Source organism: Rhineura floridana, chromosome 11 (genome assembly GCF_030035675.1).
Source record: "Rhineura floridana isolate rRhiFlo1 chromosome 11, rRhiFlo1.hap2, whole genome shotgun sequence".
NCBI classification, from domain to species: domain Eukaryota; kingdom Metazoa; phylum Chordata; class Lepidosauria; order Squamata; family Rhineuridae; genus Rhineura; species Rhineura floridana.
In genome coordinates, this window is record NC_084490.1 from 227,802 (window position 1) to 251,929 (window position 24,128).

At 50.6% G+C, this 24,128-nt stretch overlaps 1 protein-coding gene across 2 annotated transcripts; it reads left to right on the forward strand.

The window, feature by feature from the left end:
• Window positions 1–2,965: 2,965 nt before the first annotated feature.
• Window positions 2,966–23,310, forward strand: LOC133366376 (2-acylglycerol O-acyltransferase 3-like). Of its 2 annotated transcripts, XM_061589406.1 has the most exons (7): window positions 2,972–3,460; window positions 5,426–5,533; window positions 18,614–18,684; window positions 20,012–20,216; window positions 21,335–21,506; window positions 22,084–22,286; window positions 22,924–23,310. In XM_061589406.1, the coding sequence occupies exons 1-7, from the start codon at window positions 3,391–3,393 to the stop codon at window positions 23,076–23,078; spliced, it is 984 nt and encodes a 327-aa protein (XP_061445390.1). In that variant the 5' UTR covers window positions 2,972–3,390; the 3' UTR covers window positions 23,079–23,310. The 2 variants fall into 2 exon arrangements, with proteins under 2 accessions (XP_061445391.1, XP_061445390.1); XM_061589407.1 differs by lacking the exon at window positions 5,426–5,533 and having other exon boundaries at window positions 2,966–3,460.
• Window positions 23,311–24,128: the final 818 nt, after the last annotated feature.

A 24,128-nucleotide genomic window follows, 5' to 3' on the forward strand; every position in this document is an offset into this window, starting at 1 on the left:
CCTCAGCCCAGGGTTTGCAACCCGACAATGGAAACTGCCACAGTGATTCTTGCATCTCCCAGTACTTGGACACCAATATTTTCTTGGCCAGTACAAGCAACTAGAAAAAAGAACATGGCCAGGAGTGAACAGTTCCCCAAATAAGTACTCAGACACCTCAACTCCCTCCAGAAAGGAAGAAGCAAAATTCAAAGAGACCTTTATAGGCTGGAGCATTGGGCTGAAAACAACAGAATGAAATGTAACAGGGCTAAATGCAACGTTCTGCACCTAGGAAAAAGAAACCAAAAGCTCAGTTATAAGATGGGGGATACTTGGCTCAGCAATACTACAAGTGAGAAGGATCTTGAAATTGTTGTTGATCACAAGCTGAATATGAGCCAACAGCATGATGTGGCTGCAAAAGAGGCAAATGCTATATTAGGCTCCATTAACAGAAGTATAGTTTCCAGATCGCATGAAGTACTAGTTCCCCTCTATTCAGCACTGGTTAGGCCTCATCTTGAGTACTGTGTCCAGTTCTGGACTCTGCACTTCAAGAAGGATGCAGACAAACTGGAACAGGTTCAGAGGAGGGCAACAAGGATGATCAGGGGACTGGAAACAAAGCCCTATGAGGAGAGACTGAAAGAACTGGGTATGTCTAGCCTGGAGAAGAGAAGACTGAGGGGAGATATGATAGCACTCTTCAAATACTTGAAAGGTTGTCACATAGAGTAGGGCCGGGATCTCTTCTCAATCGTCCCAGAGTGCAGGACAGGGAACAATGGGCTCAAGTTGCAGGAAGCCAGATTTCCACTGGACATCAGGAAAACTTCCTAACTGTTAGAGCCATATGACAATGGAACCCATGACCTAGAGAGGTAGTGGGCTCTCCGACACTGGAGGCCTTCAAGAGGCAGCTGGACAGCCATCTGTCCGGAATGCTTTGATTTGGAAGGAGGAGCTGTGCTAAATGCCTTTAAAAGCCACACACACCAGCGCTCTTCAACTTGCCATGTGGGGTGTCTGGGTCCTTTGGGTGTTTGTGGTGGTGCTGGCGGCTGTGAAGCCTCAGTGGAGAGGACACTCATCAACTGCTCAGAGGCACTCTCTATTTTGTACAGTTACCATGTCCTGGGGCAAGCTCAACACTTGCCTTCCAAGCATCTGAGACAACAGCTGGGTGTTAAATAAAACGCCTGTTACTCTCTCTTTCCACTGTGTGTGTGTGCACACATATTTTTATTTATTTATTTATTATTTGATTTATATCCCTCCCAGCAGGAGCCCAGGGCGGCATAATAGGGGCGGGGGGCCTCTGTCCTCCCCGCTTGGTAACCCCCCAAACACACGCGCACCTCGCCTCGCACCTCCCCGCTGTCTCCGGGCGTTGGCGCACTCCAGCCGCCACGGGCCGCTAACGCTCCGCGCCTGCGCTGGGCGGCTGCCGCTGCACCCTCGCGAACAGCAACGCGCAGCACGCCCGCCGAGAGCGGTTCCCCGCCTGCGCCCAGGCTGCTGTCGCCACTGTCGCAGCCGCTGGCCCCCGCCCGCTCGCTTGACCGCCCAGCGCACCCTCGCCTTGCTTGCCACGCCCCCTGCCCCCGCGTGATACTGCGTGACGATGGGACAGCTGAGAAAATGATAGAGGCGCGCGCGTGCAACTGGGGGGGGGAGTGCCCCTAGGCCTGTCTTCCTCTGGTGCCCAAGCGGGCTGTGTGGCCCAGATGTAGCCTGGCACTCCCAGCAAGAGCCCAGTGTAGCTCGTAAGGGCAGAGGGTTAGAAATCGGAGCTGCTGGAGGTGTCAGGGGTCTTCCCCCCCCCTTAGCCAGTCTATCCCCCCTTTCCCTTCTTGCAATTTCTCTTCTCTGTTGATTGGAGGAGGGGAGGGGAGGCGGGCAGATAGATCTTGGCACCCAACCTTTGTCCCCGGCGTGCCGAGTCTACACAGGCCCACACACCTGCCAGGATTATGGGCCTCTGGGGTAGGGCAGCCTTGGACCAGGGTCCGAGGGAAGGAGCTGAGGGGGCTCCCGCCTATCTGGGAAGCCTCACCTCCTTCCACCACCCAAGTTTGTAAGGCAGGCTGTGGCAACCCCTCACCCCAACCCAACCCAGGCTTTTCTTTGTATGCCACTCTGGGGCAGGCAGTGAGGGCTTAAATGCACCAGAGATCACTGAGGCTAGCTTTAGTGCATGACTTGGAGTAAAGAAAGAAGATGACAGTGCCTCTGGGCATGCACAGAGTGCCCATTCTGCCATTACCCTTCTCACCAGGGAGTATATCTCTCTTTGGAAATTCAGTGTGGAAAATGGAAGATAAAGCCAAACGGGAAGGGGAGTCACTGATCTCTTCAAGTTAGGTGAGAATGGAGCCCCTTACGTGTTCCATGGAGAACCCAGGAATCCTGGCTCCCTGCCCATCTGGTGCTCCCCACTATCCACTAAGCTAAGGAGAAGCAAGGGGTGGCCTGTGCCAGTCTAGGCCAGCATTGCCCAACCTGGTGCCCTGCAGATGTTTTGGACTACAGTACTGGAAATTGTAGCCCAAACTACGTGCCTAGCAGAGCTGGCAAAAGGCTGGTCAGGGGTCAGGCAGGCACCATGGGGGCAGATTGACCTGGGTGCAACCCTTCACAGAATATATTTTGCCCTTCCTCCTCCTCTCTGCTCAGCCATGGGCTTTCTGTGTGACACTGGGTCAGTCACACACACGGACTCCGCTTAGTCTACCACACAAGACTGTTGTGAGGATAAAATGGATGGGGGGGCGAGGGAGGGAGAGCCACATGGACCCAGAATAAAAAGGGCCTGAATAAAATCTCTGGTCTCCTGGAGGCGGAGGAGGAGAGTGGTGGGGTGCCCCTGCCTGCCCGCCCGCCTGCCCCTGAGGAGTCTCGGCACCCAGGTGCCTCCTGCCCCACCTGGGCCCTGGCGGTGGCCGGCCCCCTCGGGCAGCTCCAACTCTCCCGAGGGAGGCTGCGTGTGCTGAGGCCAAAGTGCAAGCAGCAGAGTGAGACGTGTGCGTTGCTGAGTCAGAGCAGGAGCTCAGCAGGCAGGAGACCCCTTGCCCGCAGAACAAGCGATTGAGGGGCCTTCCTTCTCCCCTCTCCCTCCCCAAACTGCTGCGTCCTTCCGGAGGGCTGGGCCGGTTGGGGGCCCACGGGCTGGGGGGGCTTTCCTGGAGGCGGCACGGCTCAGAGGAGGCTTCCCACCTGTGCTGGAGGGCCCCTGTGGCCCCACACGGCCCCTGAGGGGTGAAGCTCTTGGCTGGGGGATCCCCCTGGCAAACTCTGCTGCACCTGCGGAAGCAGCAGGTCAGGAGGGAGGTGGCACTGTCTCCATCTTCTTCCCCAGGCTGTCCTCCCCACATCGGTCTCTCACCCGCCTCCATCTCCGGAGCAAAGATGCCCCTGCCCAGGAAGGCCCTCCAGGCCGTGAGTGTCTTCCAGTGGGTCCTCACCTTCCTCTTCTTTGGTAAGTGATGCGGGCCTGCTCTCTGCTTCACCCTAGATCAGTGAGGGGCGGGCGGGTGGTTGTGCCCCCATCCTGGGGGAAAGGCTCTGGCAGGCCAAACCCCAAGGCCTCCTCCTCCTCTCTCCTTCTCTAACAGCCAGCCTGCTGCCCTGCAGGTGCTGCTGCAATCCAGCCCCCCCCCCTTCTCATCTTCCCAGCGGGCTGATGTTCTGATCCTGAAAGAAGGATGCCTAAATCCGCCTTCCTTCTTCTAAACCCACCCACCCATCCTGGTGGGGGTTTGGGAGGGAGGGGCACATTCTTTCCTGCGCTTCTTTCACACCTTAGGGCAATGCAGCCCTAGGGCAATGGAGGGGGGGGGCTGTTAATTTGTTGATTTAATCTGGGCTGCTAACATGTAAATTCAAACCCAAATTAGATTTCCCAATTAACCTGGAGGGGAGGGGGAGGAACCACCCCAGGCGCACACCCTTCCCCCTCCCCCTAAGGCAAAGTTGCTTTGCCCCCTGTGGCCCCTGTATGAGATTTAGCACAGGGTTGTGCTTTGGCTGTAGCAAGTCACCAGCCATCACAGGCCCTCTCCTGCCACCTGCCGGCCATCCTCCCTATTCTTACAGCCCTGCTTCAAATTGTATTTATGCAGCTGTGGCAAGCTGAGCAGGCCCTCGCCAGCTGGGGAGGACTAGCCTCAGTGGGAGGCAATGGGAAACCCCTTCAGAATACCGCTTAGATTCATAGAATAGTAGAGTTGGAAGGGGCCTATAAGGCCATCAAGTCTAACCCCGTTCAATGCAGGAATCCAAATCAAAGCATTCCCAACAGATGGCTGTCCAGCTGCCTGTTGAATGCTTCTAGTGTCGGAGAGCCCACTACCTCTCTAGGTCATTGGTTCCATTGTCGTATAGCTCTAACAGAACATTTTTCCTGATGTCCAGTCAAAATCTGGCTTTCTGCAACTTGAGCCCATTATTCCGTGTCCTGCACTCTGGGACGATCGAGAAGAGATCCCGGCCCTCCTCTATGTGACAACCTTTCATGTAGTTCTTTACTCAAGACATAGTTAAACTATGGAATTTGCTCCCACAAGACGCAGTAATGGCCACCAGCTTGGATGACTTTAAAAGAAGATTAGACAAATTCATGGAGGACAGGGCTATCAATGGCTACTAGCCATGATGGCTGTGCTGTGCCACCCTAGTCAGAGGCAGCATGCTTCTGAAAACCAGTTGCCAGAAGCCTCAGGAGGGGAGAGTGTTCTTGCACTCGGGTCCTGCTTGCGGGCTTCCCCCAGGCACCTGGTTGGCCACTGTGAGAACAGGATGCTGGACTAGATGGGCCACTGGCCTGATCCAGCAGGCTCTTCTTATGTTCTTATGTTCTTACTTGAAGAGTGCTATCATATCTCCCCTCAGTCTTCTCTTCTCCAGGCTATACATGCCCAGTTCTTTTAGTCTCTCCTCATAGGGCTTTGTTTCCAGTCCCCTGATCATATTGTTGCCCTCCTCTGAACCCGTTCCAGTTTGTCTGCATCCTTCTTGAAGTGCGGAGACCAGAACTGGACGCTGTACTCAAGATGAGGCCTAACCAGTGAACACCCAATTCCTAGGGTAGCCATAAGTCGGGATCGACTTGAAGGCAGTCCATTTCCATTTTTCATTTATTTAAAATATTTATAGCTCTCTTTTCTGGACCTGTCCCCTCAAATACAAATAAATTTTAAGCTTAATGTTGGCCCGCTGGCAAAATCCCTACCACCACCATCACTTGCACAGTCCTCAACTTCCAGGATCCACTGTGAATTTGATTCCTGCTGATGCCCTTTTAGGAAGAACGGCGGCAGAACTCAGCAGCCTGATCCTGAGCTTGTTTAACTGCCCTTGCCTCAACTGCCAAGGGATGGTTCGCGTGGGTATGCTCTTACAAGGAGATCTGCCCCTCACCCTGCCTCTGGTCTATCCTTCCCAGGTATCTTCTTCACAACTCTCCTAATCTATCTGCTCTTCACCTCCTATTGGTCTATCACAGTCCTTTATTTTGCCTGGTGGATCTCCGACTGGGATACCCCACAGAGAGGTGAGTTGGATCCCCCCCAACCCTATCCAGAGGCCAATAGGAAGCTTCTTTATGTGAAGAAGGTGCTAAGTCCCACCTAGACCCACATTTTTGTGGCTGCTGGCTGACTATCTCCCTGCCTTATCTGGAGGCAGGGTACAATCATCCAAAACCTGTTGTTGTAACTAATGAGAGGAGGTGCCCAAGCAATACTCATTATTTTTGCTACTATTAATTTGTCTTCATACCCCACCTTCCAGTCAGATCAGCTCACAAAGCAGCTTGCAGTAAAATGCAGAAAAAGACACAGTTACAGAAGGGGAGGGGGAAAGGTAAATGGGGCAGATTAATCAACAAATGCAAACCCTGAGCCTGTTAGGTACAAATTCATACATTATACTGTATAGAGAAACGTCACCTGTGGTGGGCAAACAACCAGCCAAGGCCGCTGCCCAAACGGAGATGCCCGCCCCTGGCAACCACGCAACCAAATCTGTCAACTAGAGGAAGCCTTAAAGAGCTGACACTCTCGAGCCGGTTCCCTTTCCTTTCTTGTGATGCTGCAGTGCAGCTTGTTCAGGGGTCTCCTCTACAAAATGCAAAGAAAAGGAGTTGGCATACAATTATTTCACTCCTACTCCAAAAAAGTCAGAGAACGTTATTTTTTTTATGTATTATTTGATTTATATCCTGCCCTTCCAGCAGGAGCCCAGGACGGCAAACAAAAGCACTAAAAACACTTTAAAACATCACAAAACAGACTTTAAAATGCATTAAAACAAAATACCTTTAAAAACATTTTTAAAAAATCTTGAACACGTCTTAAAAAAAAGTTAAAAAAATACGGTTTTTTAAAAAAGGTTTAAAAACATATTAAAAAGCAGTTCCAACACAGACACAGACTGGGATAGGTCTTAACTTAAAAGGCTTGTTGAAAGAAGAAGGTCTTCAATAGGCACCCAAAAGATAACAGAGATGGCCCCTGTCTAATATTTAAGGGGAGGGAATTCCACAGGGTAGGTGCCGCCACACTAAAGGTCCGTTTCCTATGTTGTACAGAACAGACCTCCTGATAAGATGGTATCTGCAGGAGGCCCTCACCTGCAGAGCGCAGTGATTGACTGGGGATATAAGGGATAAGACAGTCTTTCAGGTGTCCTGGTCCCAAGCTGTATAGGGCTTTGTACACCAAAACTAGAACCTTGAACTTGGCCAGGTAGCTAGTGGGCAGCCAGTGCAATTCTTTCAGCAGTGGAGTGGCGTGTTGGCGATACCCTGCCCCAGTGAGCAGTCTCACTGCCGCATTTTGCACCAGCTGCACCTTCCAGACCAACCTCAAGGGCAGCCCCACATAGAGTGCATTACAGTAATCGAGCCTAGAGGTTACCAGTGTGTGGACAACCATGGTCAGGCTATCCCGGTCCAGAAATGACCGCAGCTGTCTTACCAGACGAAACTAGTCAAAGGCACTCCTAGCCACTGAAGCCACCTGGGCCTCTAGCGACAAAGATGGATCCAGGAGCACCCCCAGACTACGGACCTGCTCTTTCAGAGGGAGTATGACAACATCCAAAGCAGGCAACTGACCAATCATCCGAACTCGGGAACCACCAACCCACAGTGTCTCCATCTTACTAGGATTCAGAGTCATTTATTGGCCCTCATCCAGCCCACCACAGAATCCAGGCAGCGGTCCAGGGCTTGCACAGCCTCTCCCAATTCAGATGTTACAAAGAAATAGAGCTGGGTATCGTCAGCATACTGCTCACACCTCACCCCAAATCTCCTGATGACTGCTTCCAAGGGCTTCATAGATGTTAAACAAAGGGACAAGATGGTACCCTGTGGCACACCACAGCACAAATGCCAGGGGGTTAGGGTTATTCTCTGAAAACGACCTTGGAGATAGGATTGGAACCATTGTAAAACAGTGCCTCCAATACCCATCTCATCAAGTTGGCCCACAATGATACCATGGTCAATGGTTTCAAAAGCCGCTGAGAGATCAAGTAAGGATAACAGGGTCACACTCCCCCTGTCCTTCTCCCGATAAAGGTCATCCATCTGGGTGACCAAGGCCGACTCAGTCCCATAATCAGGCCTGAACCCAGATTGGAACAGGTCAAGATAAACTGTTTCATCCAAGAGTACCTGCAATTGCTGCGGCACAACCCTCTCAATCACCTTCCCTAAGAAGGGGGTATTTGTGACTGGTCGGTAATTGTCGCAGGCCAATGGGGCCAGGGTGGGCTTTTTCAGGAGCGGTTGGATCACCGCTTCTTTCAGGATGGCTGGAACCATTCCCTCCCGCAATGATGTGTTGACCACACCCTGGATCCACTTGATCAAATCCACCTGGCAAGCTGTAATAAGCCAAGAAGGGCAAGGGTCGAGAGGACATGTTGCTGGCCGCATCATCACAAGCACTTTGTTTATGTCATCAGGCTGCATCAACTGAAACCACTCCCAACAAGTTGCAGCAGTTAGCCTGGACACCTCATTGGGGACTGCAGTAGATGTGGATGGGGCATCAAGACTGCTATGGAGGCGAGCAACTTTACCCTCAAAGTGCCTTGCAAACAATTCACAGTGGGCCTCCGAAGGGTCTAAAACTCAATTTCCTAGAGTTGATGTCAACAGACCTGACAATACGGAAAAGCTCCACTGGATGGCTACTTGAGGATGTGATGGAGGCAGAGAAGTGGCCAAGTTTGCTGACGATACCAAATTGTTCAGGGTTGTTAAAACAAGATGGGATTGCAAAGAGCTCCAAAAAGACCTCTCCAAACTGAGTGAATGGGCGGGAAAATGGCAAATGCAATTCAATATAAACAAGTGTAAAATTATGCATATTGGAGCAAAAACTCTTAATTTCACATATACTTTCATGCGGTCTGAACTGGCGGTGACCGACCAGGAGAGAGACCTCAGGGTTGTAGTGGACAGCATGATGAAAATGTCGACCCAGTGTGCGGCAGCTGTGAAAAAGGCAAATTCCATGCTAGGGATAATTAGGAAAGGTATTGAAGATAAAACAGCCGATATCATAATGCCGTTGTATAAATCTATGGTGCGGCCGCATTTGGAATACTGTGTACAGTTCTGGTCGCCTCATCTCAAAAAGGATATAGTGTTGGAAAAGGTTCAGAAGAGGGCAACCAGAATGATCAAGGGGATGGAGCAACTCACTTACAAGGAAAGGTTGCAGCATTTGGGGCTTTTTCGTTTAGAGAAAAGGCGGGTCAGAGGAGACATGATAGAAGTGTATAAAATTATGCATGGCATTGAGAAAGTGGATAGAGAAAAGTTCTTCTTCCTCTCTCATAATACTAGAACTCGTGGACATTCAAAGAAGCTGAATGTTGGAAGATTCAGGACAGACAAAAGGAAGTACTTCTTTACTCAGCGCATAGTTAAACTGTGGAATTTGCTCCCACAAGACGCAGTAATGGCCACCAGCTTGAATGGCTTTAAAAGAAGATTAGACAAATTCATGGAGGACAGGGCTATCAATGGCTACTAGCCGTGATGGCTGTGCTGTGCCACCCTAGTCAGAGGCAGCATGCTTCTGAAAACCAGTTGCCGGAAGCCTCAGGAGGGGAGAGTGTTCTTGCACTCGGGTCCTGCTTGCGGGCTTCCCCCAGGCACCTGGTTGGCCACTGTGAGAACAGGATGCTGGACTAGATGGGCCACTGGCGTGATCCAGCAGGCTGTTCTTACGTTCTTTGCTGCCCTCACCGCCACACAGTAGGCACAGTTATGATGTTTTACTTGTGCTCGATCAACTTCACAGCACGTCTTTTGCCACTTGCGCTCTAGCCATCGTCCAGGCTGTTTCATCGTCCTTAGCTCACTGGTGTACCAAGGTGCAAACCGGGCTCCACAATGCCGGAGAGGGCGCTCGGGCAACCGTATCAAGAGCCCAGCGTGCCTCACTGTTCCACAGCAGTGACAAGGGCTTCAACAGGGTCACCTGCTCTATCTACTGGAAACTCCCCCAGGGCATTAAGGAATCCGGTGGATTCCATTAGTCTCCGGGGGCAGACCATCTTAATCTCTCCACCACCCCTGCAGGGAAGGATTGGAGACATAAGTCTAAACTTCACCAGGAAATGGTCTGACCATGACAGTGGGGTGACATCTGTCGGAATTTCTCTATTGAGATGCGTAGAAGAGTTGTGTAGTGCTGCCGAACGGAGAGTATTGAGCGAGCTTAGCGTGTGTGTGTTTGAATCTTTGCTAAGATTCTACTTTCCCTGCAAATTAGTCAGACAGAGACTTTAAGCTTTAAAATAAGAAACAACTACTTTATTCTGGAAGTACATGCTTGATAGGAAAGAGTTCTATATCTAGCTAACTAGCTATGCTGGAACAATGAGCACTGGTCCCAGTACTCGCCCTTATCCTGGTTGAGAGGAGAGACAAAGAGAAGATGTCTGCTCGCATCTCCAGAGAAAGAAAGAACACAGAGAGAGGCAGGAAGGAATTTGGGATCAAACATCCTGTTGCTTATCAGTCTAGCAGGAAGGGAAGAGTTGGCAGGATCAAAGGGATAGGTATAGCCTCAACCAGCAAGAGGTCTAGCTCCCTAGCTACCCTTATTAACCCCACGCAGCCTCAACCCACCAAGTTGGAGTTGAACCTCATACATTCCAACACCCCTTCTCAACGAGAACTTGGTTCATTCTACAAGGTGCATCTTGCCTTGTAGTTTCTGGTGTTGGACTTTGCCCAATGGTTTGGTCAAAGCATCAGCTGTCATCTCTTCTGTTGGACAGTAGGTCATCTCTAGAAGTCCTTTCTCCCTTATGTCCTTCAGGTGGTGGAACTTCACATCAATGTGCTTCATCCGAGAACTTTGCCCTTCTGATTCCGCGAGTCTTATGCAGGCTTGATTGTCCTCAAGTATTCTGATAGGCTCTGGTTCAGATACGCCCAAGTCTCCCAGAAGCTTGCGTAGCCACAGCATTTCCTTGCATGCCTCATCAGCTGATACGTACTCAGCCTCAGTAGATGAGTGTGCTACAGTCTTGCTTTCGACTTGTCCAACAGATAAGTGACTGCCCACTGGTTGACTTACGATCTTTGGTGTCTCCAGCCCAGTCAGCATCAGCATATCCTAGAAGTTTAGGATCTCGAGTAGCTGATAGATTTAGTTTCAAGTTTGCAGTGCCTTTCAGATATCTTGCCACTCTCTTGACTGCTTCCCAGTCTTGTTTGGCAAGCTGGTTTTTCTGCAGAGGTATCCCACTGCTACCGCCGCGTCTGGTCTGGTTATTGTGCTGATGTACAGGAGTTTCCCTATAGCTTGTCTGTACCTTTCGTTGTCTTCCCGGGGTTGATTCTTCTGGTCTGGTTTCAAGTATCCTACTTCCATTGGTGTAAGTGCTAGATGTGCATCCTTCAGTCCTAGACTCTTTCTGTTTTGGGATTTAGGATTCTGTATCCCTTTTGCTTTGAAGAATATCCAACAAAGATTCCTTCCTTTGTAGCGTTGTCCAATTTGGTTCTCTTCTGGTGTGGAATGTGACCATACACTTTTGATCCAAACACCTTTATATGAGCCAAACTGGGTATGCGCCCATACCATAATTCGAATGGAGTCTTGTTGCCATTCACTTTTGTTGGCAAACGATTTTGTAGATAGGTGGCAGTATACACTGCCTCTCCCCAATGCTTCTGTGGGAGATTGGCATCTTCCAGCATGGATCTCACCATCTCAATTAGGGTTCTGAATTTTCTCTCCGAGACTCCGTTCTGCTCTGGGTTGTGGGGTACAGTGGTTTGATGCTCAATCCCATTTTCAAGCAGAAACTGCTGGGCAGCATGTCACATGTACTCCCCTCCATTATCAGAAGGTAGAATCTGTGGTTTTCTCTGAAAATTAGTGGTCACCATTGCCACATATTCTTTGAGTTTCTGAAGCATTTGCCCCTTCTCCTTCAACATATATATCACAGTGAATCTTGAATAATCATCAATAAAACTCAAAATATATTTGTTTCCACCAGTTGAAGTGATTGGCATTTCACAAATGTCGCTATGAATCAACTGTAGGGGGCGGTTAGTCTTCAGTTCACTCTGCTTAGTAGAAAAACTGGGTCTCGTCCCTTTAGCTTTAACACAGCAAGTACATCTCCCCTTTTCTTGGCAGGGTTCAACTTTCATGCCTCTTACTAAATTATTCTTTTGAAGGGTATTTGCAATGTCTCTATGCCCTAATCTCCGATGCCATAAATGTAAACAAGGCTTGTTACAGCATTCTTTCACAACATGAGCTTGTGGACCTTCCTGATCCACTTCATACATGCCTTTTCTCTTGGTAGCTGTGCATAAAATTTCACCATCTCAAGAAATTATGCAGGAATCTTGTTCAAATAGCACTTTACATCCATTTTTGTAGCTTCACTAACAGAAATTAAGTTGTTTGAGATTCCTGGGGTCCAGAGCGTATTCCTGAGATAAATTTCCTCAGTGCTGCTTGGAGTCTGGCAAAACAGCTAAGCATCTCCTGCCCCTTTTATGGGCACCTCCCTCGAATCCGCCACTGTGACGGATCCTCCACGTGGGGTTAATTCCTCAAACAAATGTTTTTCATTTATTAAATGAGCACTTGCTCCACTGTCAGTATAGAATTTATTTTCATTGTAACATTTTTCAACATGAGTTACTTGAAAGCCCTTTGCACTTTTCTGTCCCTTTACATTCTTTATTACTTCCAAGCTTCCCTTTCTTGTCACATTGGTCTTTGAGGTGTTTTTCTGAATTGCATAGATAGCATCACTTGGCTTTCACACCTTGGGATTCCCTTTGTTCCCAAAATCTGCATCTGACTGGCTTTCCAGCAGCTTCCTTGGTAGCTTCTTTCGCTTAGGAAAGAGGAGAGCTGTCCCTTTTCCATAGCTGCTTTCTGAGAGGACTGCTCTCTCACTTCTGAAATAATCTCGTTTAGAGTTTTGTTTTGTTGTTGCATTATAAGTACAAAAGTCTCCATATATTTTGGAAGAGAGTCCAGAAATAAAGCTATCTGAACTGGTTCATGTAACTCTGTTCCTCCTTCTTCTATCCCTTGGACTAACACCATGAATTTAGTAAGATGTTCCTCAAAATAATCATCCCTCATTTGCAAATTAATAAGGGTACGTAGCATTGCAATTAAATGTCCCTGCCTTTGGGGATTATGATGGGATTCAAGAGTTTTCCACATCTCTCTGGCATTTTTAGAATTCATAATCAGAGGAATCTGATTATTACTCACAGATTTAGTGATGAGGTCTTGTACCGTTTCGTCCTTCTCAGTCCAAATTCTTTGTTCCTCCCGAGAAGCACCTTCTCCTGGTTCCGATCCTGTAATTACTTCTAACAGCTTCTGTTGCTTTAGATGTTTCTTCATGCGAAATTCCCAGAGTTCCACTCTCCGGCCTTGAGTTTCTCCAGACCTAGCCGCTCCGTCACGCTGGCCATCCTGAAGTAAAAGCCTCAACTCTTCACTGACTAAAAACTCTGAAGGTTTCTAATTTAGCTTCCTTGATTCAAACACAATAGCTCCTTTAACTGCTCAAATCTCCATTTGCACGGCTGGGCCCCGCAACCTGTTGGAATTTCTCTCTATTGAGATGCGTAGCAAAGTTGTGTAGCGCTGCTGAACGGAGAGTATTGAGCGAGCTTAGTGTGTGTGTATGAATCTTTGCTAAGATTCTACCTTCCCTGCTTTAAAATAAGAAACAACTACTTTATTCTGGAAGCACATGCTTGATAGGAAAGAGTCCTATATCTAGCTAACTGGCTATGCTGGAGCAGCGAGCACTGGTCCCAGTACTCGCCCTCATCCTGGTTGAGAGGAGAGACAAAGAGAAGATGTCTGCTCCCCTCTCCAGAGAAAGAGAACACAGAGAGAGAGGCGGGAAGGAACTGGGATCAACATGCCTTTGCTTATCAGCCTAGCAGGAAGGGGACAGATGGCAGAGGATCAAAGGGATAGGTACAGCCTCAACCAGCAAGAGGTCTAGCTCTCTAGCTACCCTTATTGACCCCATGCAGCCTCAACCCACAAAGTTGGAGTTGAACCTCATACATTCCAACAACATCTACCCCCCCATCTCCAGACCACCCCTTCCTCCATCTGAAGCAAAAATCAAGTCGAGGTGTACCCTGCCCTATGTGTCGGGCCGGTGACAGCTTGAGACAGCCCCATGGTCATCATGGAGGCAATGAAGTCCCAAGCCGGAACACTAGAGACAGCCTCAGCATGGACATTGAAGTCACCCAGCACTATTGTTCTGGGCTCCTCCAACACCACAGCCAAGATGGCCTCCACCAGCTCAGTCAGAGAAGCTGTTGGGCAGCAGGGTGGACGGTACACCAGCAGCAACCCTAGTTTCCTGTCTCCTTGACCCGACACCAGGTGCAGGCCCTCACAGCCAGCTCCAAGACAAAGTGGTTTCCTGGTGGCAGATATGGAAGTTCTGTAGACCACAGCAACTCCTCCTCCCCCCTCCCAATCCCTGCAGCCTGTGCTGGTGTTGCACTGAGTATCCAGGTGGGCAAAGCTGGGTCAGATCAACTCCTTGGGGGAAAGTGACCATGTAATGCTGGAATTCATGATTCTGGGGAAAGCCAAAGAAGAATATAGTCAAACATGTTCCTTGGATTTCAGGAAAGCCGATTTTAGCAAGCTCAGGGAAATGATGGGTAGGATCCCGTGGCTAGATAGACTAAAGAAAAAAGCAGCCCAAGAAGCGTGGGAGTTCATGAAGAAGGTATTACAAAAAGCGCAATCGCAAACAATTCCAAAGAGGAAGAAAAACAGAAGACATCGGAAAAAGCCAATGTGGCTACATGGAAGACTGGTGGAGGAGGTAAAAGTAAAAAAGAGCATGTATAAAGAATGGAAGGAAGGACGCATCACCAAGGAAGAGTACCGACGAGCAGCTCGGGCTTGCAGGAATAGCGTAAGGAAAGCTAAAACCCAGAATGAGCTGAGGCTGGCGAGGGAAGCGAGGAACAACAAAAAGGGGTTTTTCAGATATGTTCGAAGCAAGAGAAAGACCAAGGAAATGGTGGGACTGCTGCTCAATGAGAAGGGCAAAATGTTGACAGATAACAAGAAAAAGGCAGAACTGCTCACCGCCTATGTGGCCTCCGTTTTCTCCCAAAAAGGGAACAGTGTGCAACCTTGCATCGGTAGCAATCTCAGGAAGGGGTCGGGATTGCAGTTCGAGATTGATAAGGCAATAGTCAGGAAATACCTAGTTAACCTAAATGAGTTCAAATCTCCAGGGCCTGATGAACTGCATCCCAGAGTATTGAAGGAACTTGCGGATGTACTCTCGGAACCTCTTGCCATCATCTTTGAGAAATCCTGGAGAACGGGAGAGGTGCCGGAGGATTGGAGATGGGCAAACGTCGTCCCGCTCTTTAAAAAGGGTAAAAAAGAAGATCTGGGGAATTACAGGCCGGTCAGTCTGACTTCAGTACCGGGAAAGATATTAGAACGGATAATAAAAGAGTCCATTGGCAACTATCTAGATGACAATGCTGTGATTAGTAGGAGCCATCATGGGTTTGTCAAGAAAAAATCCTGTCAAACTAATCTCATCTCTTTTTTTGATCGGGTCACTAGCTTAGTAGATGGTGGAAATGCTGTAGATGTCATCTATCTAGATTTCAGCAAAGCGTTTGACAAAGTCCCCCACGACCTTTTGATTAGCAAACTGGTCAAATGTGGACTACATGGAAATACTGTCAGGTATACTGTCAGGACACTAAATTGTTCAGGGTTGTTAAAACAAAAAGGGATTGCGAAGAGCTCCAAAAAGACCTCTCCAAACTGAGTGAATGGGCAGAAAAATGGCAAATGCAATTCAATATAAACAAGTGTAAAATTATGCATATTGGAGCAAAAAATCTTAATTTCACATAAACACTCATGGGGTCTGAACTGGCGGCGACCGACCAGGAGAGAGACCTCGGGGTTGTAGTGGACAGCACGATGAAAATGTCGACCCAGTGTGCGGCAGCTGTGAAAAAGGCAAATTCCATGCTAGGGATAATTAGGAAAGGTATTGAAAATAAAACAGCCGATATCATAATGCCGTTGTATAAATCTATGGTGCGGCCGCATTTGGAATACTGTGTACAGTTCTGGTCGCCTCATCTCAAAAAGGATATGATAGAGTTGGAAAAGGTTCAGAAGAGGGCAACCAGAATGATCAAGGGGATGGAGCGACTCCCTTACGAGGAAAGGTTGCAGCATTTGGGGCTTTTTCGTTTAGAGAAAAGGCGGGTCAGAGGAGACATGATAGAAGTGTATAAAATTATGCATGGCATTGAGAAAGTGGATAGAGAAAAGTTCTTCTCCCTCTCTCATAATACTAGAACTCGTGGACATTCAAAGAAGCTGAATGTTGGAAGATTCAGGACAGACAAAAGGAAGTACTTCTTTACTCAGCGCATAGTTAAACTATGGCATTTGCTCCCACAAGATGCAGTAATGGCCACCAGCTTGGATGGCTTTAAAAGAAGATTAGACAAATTCATGGAGGACAGGGCTATCAATGGCTACTAGCCATGATGGCTGTGCTCTGCCACCCTAGTCAGAGGCAGCATGCTTCTGAAAACCAGTTGCCGGAAGCCTCAGGAGGGGAGAGTGTTCTTGCACTCGGGTCCTGCTTGCGGGCTTCCCCCAGGCACCTGGTTGGCCACTGTGAGAACAGGATGCTGGACTAGATGGGCCACTGGCCTGATCCAGCAGGCTCTTCTTATGTTCTTATGTGGATTCACAACTGGTTGGGAAACCGTACTCAAAGAGTGGTCGTCGGTGGCTCTGCTTCGGACTGGAAGGAGGTTTCAAGTGGAGTGCCACAAGGTTCTGTCCTGGGGCCGATACTCTTCAACATTTTTATCAATGACTTAGATGATGGGGTGGAGGGAAGCCTTATGAAGTCTGCGGATGATACGAAACTGGGAGGAATAGCTAACACAATGGAAGACAGGAATAAAATCCAAAGGGACCTGGATAGACTAGAAAATTGGGCTGAAATTAATAAAATGAAATTCAATAAAGACAAATGCAGGATTCTGCATTTAGGCCACAAAAACAAAATGCACAGGTACAGGATGGGAAATACCCGGCTTAGCAGTAGTGCGTGTGAGAAGGACCTTGGAATTGTAGTGGATCGCAGTTGAACATGACCCAGCAGTGTGATGCTGCGGCAAAAAAGGCAAACGTGGTTTTGGGCTGCATAAACAGAGCTATAGTTTCCAAGTCGAGGGAAGTAATAGTCCCACTATATTCTGCATTAGTCAGGCCTCATCTGGAATACTGCGTTCAGTTCTGGGCACCTCATTTTAAGAAAGATATAGACAACTTAGAGCGGGTTCAGAAGAGGGTGACAAGGATGATAGCCGGTATGGAGAACAAGTCTTATGAGGAAAGGTTGAAGGAACTTGGCATGTTCAGTCTGGTGAAGAGAAGGCTGAGGGGCGACATGATTACACTCTTTAAGTACCTGAAGGGCTGTCACATAGAGGAGGGTACAGATTTGTTCACTGCTGCCCCAGAGGGTAGGACTAGGTCTAATGGTTTTAAGTTGCAGGAGCGTAGATTCAGATTGGACATTAGAAGGAACTTCTTGACAGTAAGGGCAGTTTGGCAATGGAACCGACTACCTAGGGAGGTGGTGGGATCCCCTTCGCTGGATGTCTTCAAGCAGAGGCTGGACAGCTATCTGCGGGAGATGCTCTAGCTGTGAATTTCCTGCTGTGAGCAGGGGGTTGGACTCGATGGCCTACAAGGCCCCTTCCAACTCTAAGATTCTGTGATTCTCCAAGCTCACCCACCCAGGTCTCGGTAATGCACACCAAATCAGCACCTTCACCCACGATCAAATCATGGATGAGTGTGGTCTTAATGTGTACCGATCTGGTGTTAAACAACAACACACACAGGGCAGTGGGGACAGCAGATGAGCAACGAGGAACCCATCCATGAGAGGAGTGGGAGGGAGGAAGAAGGCATAGACAACCTCGTCCTCCTGTCCTGTGGTAGTTCACCACCTCCCCATGGCTATACCTCCCATATATCCATGATCACTGAAATTGGGGTGGCATCACCCATGTCCCTCCTTACTAAGACTCCTCCTAAACACCTGATAAGGACCCAACAAGAGCCCACCAACAAAACCTACCTGAACCAGTTATCCCAGTAGGCCTCTGCAAGAATTAGGAACAGACAGACCCACTCAATATCTTTCAGACAGGTCCCATCTACTCCCCCTCCTGTCTCACACCCAGGGAGTGCCAGCCTTCTGCCAGTTACACTCTCACTCTGAAGGCATCTGGTGACCTTCTCCTATCATTCAGTTCACTGCACAGGCTCTCACCCTGCGCAGGAGCTACACGTGAGCCATACGCCCTCCCCACTGCCAATCTCTAGATTGGATAGAAAAGAAAAGAAAAAAAGAAATAGAGGAGGTTAGCACCCTCACCCTCAGGACTCCCTAAGGGACTTCCCAAGAGGAAACTCCCTTTGGTGTTGCCCCTTCGGTGGCGACCCCGCTGGCACGAGTCCCGCTGCCCAATGGCAGCAGGGCTTTTATGCCTCCTGACCCAGCCAGGAGCTGATGCAAGAGGCTGTAAAATTAACTGCAGCCCCCCTCTGGAGCAAGGGTCAGGCAGGGGGTCCCAGTCCTTGTAGCACTTACCAGGGACTTCAGCAGTCTCAAGAGTCAGCAGCCCAGAGGAGCAAGCAGCAAGCACCCAGATGCTCAGTTACTCACTCCCAGGGCAGGTCTTCTTCAGTCCCCCTAGTGCTGCAGCTGTTCATTAAAATACAAAAGTATGCTTGTAATTTACATCTGAATTGGTGTCCACTAGAAAGTGTGCATAAACGTAGCTGAGGTAAACTCCTCAAATCCCAGACGTTAAAAATTACTCTATATAACTGCTCCTAAAAACATTTTTAAAAACAGTGCAAGGGGTCTGTGTAGAAAGGAAAGGTTTTGCAGTGCGCCCCCAGCCTATGGCAGGCCCAGACTTCCCTAGGAGAGACAAGGATATCCCGCCCTCCCCTGACCATCTCCCCTGTTCTTTGCTTTGCAGGTGGGCGCCGTAGCGACTGGATGAGGCGCTGGAAGGTCTGGGAGCTCCACAGGGATTATTTCCCCATCAAGGTAAGAAGAGGGACTTGCAGGGGTAAGGGAGGGTCTGGGTCTGCCTGCCTGCTCTAGACGAATGGAAACGTTCACCTGCAGAGACTGATTCATGGAAGAGGATAAGGCCGTCCGTGGCTGCTAGCCATGACAGCTGTGTGCTGCCTGCAAGATCAGAGGGAGTATTATTATTATTATTATTATTATTATTATTATTATTATTATTAGATATATATCCCGCCCTTCCTCCCAGCAGGAGCCCAGGGCGGCAAACAAAAGCACTAAAAATATTAAAACATCATAAAAACAAACTTTAAAACACATTAAAACAAAACATCTTCAAAACCATTACTTGAAAAAAGCTATCAAAACATCTAAGATTAAAAAGTTTTTTAAAAAGGTTTTAAGAACATATTAAAAAGCAATTCCAACTCAGATGCAGCCTGGGATAGGTCTCAACTTAAAAGGCTTGTTGAAAGAGGGAGTCTGCCTCTGAACCTCAGTTGCAGGGAATCACAAGTGGGGAGGGCGCTGCTGCTCTTGCACTGAGGACTGGCTGCTTGCGGGGTTCCCTTTGGGGCAGCTGGGTGGCCACTGGGAGAACAGGATATGCTGGACCGGATGGGCCCCCTCGGGCCTGATCCAGCAAGGTTTTTCTTCTCAGGCACTTACAGGGCTGCAACACTGGAGAGGCCAGCAGGGCAGAGAATGGAAGGGAACATGAGACCTTTGGTGGAAGGCCTGAGGAGGCCTTGGCGGGCCTCTCTGTGGCCACTTCCCCCAGGCAGCCCAGACTGGGGGAGGGGGGCTCCAGAGACAGGGAAAAGGCTGAGGGGGGATGCTGTCCTGCAGGCGGGCCCAATGCAGCACCTCCCCTGGCAGGAGGAAGAACAGCTGAAGGGTTTGCGCCCATCCTTTTAGCGTAGAAGGAAGGGTGCACGACAACGAGGGGGCCATCGTGCATGTCCAGAATGTCAGAAAGAGCCCAGCAGCAGCAGCAGCAGTCCAGCCTCCTGTTCCCATGTTGGCCAACTGGGCCATGCCCCAATGGGAAGCCCACAAGCAGCTGCCTCCTGTCATCATTGGGGTCCTCCAAGGCAACTGAGCTGCAGGAGGCGCAAGGCAGGCTGCTGTTGCTCTGTGCATAATGAGATTAACTGCTGGGGGGGGGCAGAGGCGGGCCTTGGCCTCCACATCCAGCTTGTGAATGTCCTGACTAGAGGACCTGTTGTCTGCTATGGGAAGGATGCAGGTTGCCGGCCTGGATGGGCCTCCTTCATCTGGGCCAGCCAGCCAGGCGCTTCTGAGGCTGTCCCGGATGAGGCCCTTCCTATTCTCTGGTTTGCAGCTGGTGAAGACGGCCGAGCTGCCCCCGACGCGGAACTATGTCCTGGGCTCCCACCCCCATGGCATCATCTGTGCAGGGGCCTTCTCCGCCTTCTGCACGGAGGCCACGGGCTTCTCCCACACCTTCCCTGGCCTCAAGTCCAGCCTCACTCTCCTCGCTGGACTCTTCCACCTCCCTGTGTACCGGGAGTACATGATGAGCTCAGGTAAGGCATGCACCTGTGCAGGTGGGGGGGGAGCCATCCCGACCCCCACCCCACGATGAAAGAGGCATCAGGGGCAGCTGAAGGGCCCTTGGTCATCTTCTCAGATCCAGGGCCATTAACAACTGGGGGAAGGGGCTCTGAGCATGCGCAGGGTGCCTTTGGCCTGATCCAGCAGGCTCTTCTTATGGTCAGAGTGTGTTCCCCTGTTGCGCTGTGTGTGTGTTTGTGTTGCTTAATTTCATTTAAAGCAGCACCACAGCAGCAGAGTAACAGCAGATGTTGAAATGCGAGTGTGCCAGCGTGTGCTTGCGTTTGCCTAAGAAAGCAGGCCTTTACCCTGCATCAGCATCACTGAGACTTAGTAAAATGAGAAAAGCTACTTTATTTATAGAAATACATAGTAGATAGAAAAGGCAAACCTAGTTCTAACTAACTAGCTAAGTTGGAGGCGTAACGCCCAGGTGTGGGAGTCAGCCCCATGGCTAGGAGAGACAGCAGAGACAAAGGGATGTCTCCTCTCTCCCGGACAGCCAGAGGACAAAGGAGTGGAAAGGGCAGAAGGAGGAGGGGCAGGTAAGCTTCCCTAAAGGCGTCACAGTCTAGCGACAGAGCACCACAGGTAAAGGTAATCAAGCCTATCCATCTGCAGGATCCTAGCCCTATCTTCCCTCTGGAGCACAAACAAAAGAACGAAACAGGAGTTGCTCTGGCCCCACTTCCAACACCCCTCACCATTGAGTAGCCACCTTCCAGGCCTCTGGGGGAGTTTAACCTTTTTTTAGAAGTTAGTTGAAGGGACCAATTGTGATTGTGTGGGGGGGTCTGTCCATAGAACAAAGGGAGTCTCCTGCAGTGGGTGATGAGAGCGTGCAAGAGGAGGTGTCAGAAAGGGAGCGTGCTTTTTACCTTCCAACAAAGGATAAACTACATTAGGGCACGTGGGCAGCTGGGGAGATCTGACCAGTTCAGAAGTGTGTGTTTGTGTGTGTGTGTGTGTGTGTGCGCGCGCGCATGCGTGCCCTAGAACAAGAGCCTGGGAGGGCAACAGGCAGCCTCCATCCAGGCAGCAGAAGTGACTGGAGGGGCCCACCGTCTGACTTTGCTTTATCCTATGGCAGGGATGGTTCCAGTGAACAAAAGATCCCTGAATTTCCTTCTCCGTGGGGGTCCTGGCCACGCAGTGGTCATTGTGGTGGGCGGTGCAACTGAGTCGCTGGACGGTGCCCCCGGGGAGCAGCGGGTCCGTCTGCATGGGAGACGGGGCTTCGTGCGCCTGGCATTGCAACATGGGTGGGTAGGAGGGCACTGCTGGGCAGGGACACTGCAGCAGGAGGAGGGGGTGGGGTGGAGGAGTTCCTGAGGCCTGATCTGGGCATGCAGAAGAATCAGGCAGTAATTAAAGGATAGAGTTTTGAGGGGTGTTGGGAGGGGTGGAAATCACAATTTTGAATGCTCCTTTGCACAATAAGAAATAACACTGCCAGGCCTCATGCCGTGTGCTTGTGAATGCCATTGCTGGGCATCACAAGGAGGGAGAGAGCCCCGTTGGGGTACCTGGCTGGCCATATGAGAACAGGCTGCTGGACTAGATGTGCCCCGTGGCCTGATCCAGCAGCCTCTTCTTGTGTTCTTAGGGCCAGTTGTTCCCCTGTGATGCTAGTTGTCTAGCTGTAGGGAGATGCCCCCCCCTGGCACTTTTTTTACATTTAAAAGTTCTGCTCCTCGCCTGTAGTGCAGGATTCTACCACCTCACTCACTCTTTAGGTAGACCCCCTGCCCGCCAGAGCAGTGGTGGTGGTGGGTGGAAGCTGGTGCCAGTTGGGTGTCTGGAGTTCCCCAATCCGACCTTCCCTCTTTCTCCCTCCAGGGCTGACCTGGTGCCTGTTTACTCCTTTGGTGAGAACGACATTTACCAGCAGGTGCAGTTCCCGGAGGGCAGCTGTGGACGGCGCCTCCAGCTCCATTTCAAGCAGCTGATGGGGTTTGCTCCCTGCCTCTTTGGGGGGCGAGACCTCTTCTGCAGCTGCTTCTGGGGGATCCTGCCCCTGGCAGCCCCTATCACTGTGGTGGGTAAGGACCAGTCCCCCCCTTCAAAGCAACATCCAGGCCGGCTGTGGTGTTTCTGGGGTAAAGCAGGAGATGCCCAAGTGGGTTACTGGTTCCCAGTTCCTTATTTTCAAAACGTTCGAAGCACAGCGCAGTTAGAAAAGTGGGCTTTTTTCCAGAACTGAAGGTTTGTACTCTCCTGCAAACAAGGGAACAAATAGCCCACCTTCAGCATCAGCAGAGCAACAAGTTGAGCCTGAGGGCAGATAGGCTGGCCCTTCACAAAAATCAAGAGGCCCTTGCCTGCTCAGCCTCTGGGCTTCCTTTCTGCCACCCGCCTGGCCCAGAGGCCTGCTCCCTGCATCAGCTAAGCCACCCCTCCTTGACCATTGCCTGCACCATTGCCTCCCTTGGTGCATCTCACCCCGGAGGGAGGCACGTGGGCCTTCATCCCCCCCTGCTTTTAGATGGAAGGGGAGCACAGGGTGGGGGTGATGGAGAGTTCCCCTAGCCCCTCCTGCCTTTCCTGTGGCCCACTGCAAGCGGGGATCTTGGGGAACGCAAAAGGAGGTGTGCAGAGAAGCCCCCTCCCTTCTTTTCCCCATTTCCCCCACCCCATTGTGCCGTCTCCCCTTTCTTTCTTTTCCTGTCCCTCCTGCAGTGGGGAAGCCAATCCCGGTCCCGCAGCGCCCCTGCCCCACGGAGGAGGAGGTGGACCACTTCCATGCGCTCTACGTCAAGGCTCTCCGGCAGCTGTTTGACACCCACAAAGGCAGCTGCGGACTCCCCCCCTCGCAGCAGCTCATCATCAGCTAGAGATGCCCACACGCACATACCCCGCCTGGAAAACCGGGCCCTGTGGGACGGCAGCCCCTCCCTCCCCCTCTCTCCTGCCCACCACGGATGAGGGGGGGTGCCTGTGGTGCTTTCCAGCTTTGGACCCCACGGCAGTGGATGTGTGGAGGGAGGGGGACCTGTTGGGGCTGTTCACCTTCCACACCTTTTCCAATAAAAGAAATGACGTCTCCTTGTCTGAAGCATGGAAAAAGCTGGCCGGGTCTGATTTTGGGTCCTTGGCGGGCCACCCCCACAGTGCTCACCTGCAGCCAAGCCGGGAGAACCAAATCCTGAGAGGGTGGGTGGGAGACCACATATGGACAAAAGAAGAGGCTGCCGGATCAGGCCGAAGAGGGCCCTCTAGTCCAGCATCCTGTTCTCAGAGCAGCCGGCCAGACTCCGCTCAGGGCTACAGGTGCGTCAGACCTCAGGGGCAAAGAAGAGACAGGGCTGTTGGGGGCAGGATGGCAGTGGCAGGGAGCACAAGTGGGAAGAGCGCTGCTGTTGTGCTCAGGGCCTGCTTGGGGGCCTCCCCGTTGGGGCATTTTATAGGTCCCAACTCTACTACTGTATTTTATGAGTCTATGAACAGGTTGGCTAGAAGGTCCCCCCTGCCCTTTGGCCACCCCCCTCCTGCTGCCGCCACTGGCAAATATCAAGGGGCACTCAGGCGTGGCACACCCATTCTGCAGCCTGTTGCAATGGGCCCAGCTCTGCTCAGGCCTCCAGCTCTGCCTCCTGCCCAGCCCTGAAAGAGCCTGCCTTGTTAGGTGGGGCAGCCACATTTCTAGGTGGGGCATTTGCAGGGAGAGAATATGAGGGCTGGGGCAGGGTAAGGGAAATGCAATGACCTCCTCCCCCTCCTCCATGCAAAGAGTGCTCACTTACATGAATGAAGTTTTATCTGTCGAACTGTCTCACCCTTTTTTGAGAGATCCCCAGGAATACTAGACTCAAAAGCTTGACTTTGCCCTTCCACCTGTGGCCTGTCCCCATGTTCTGATTCTTCATGAACTGAACTACTTTGGT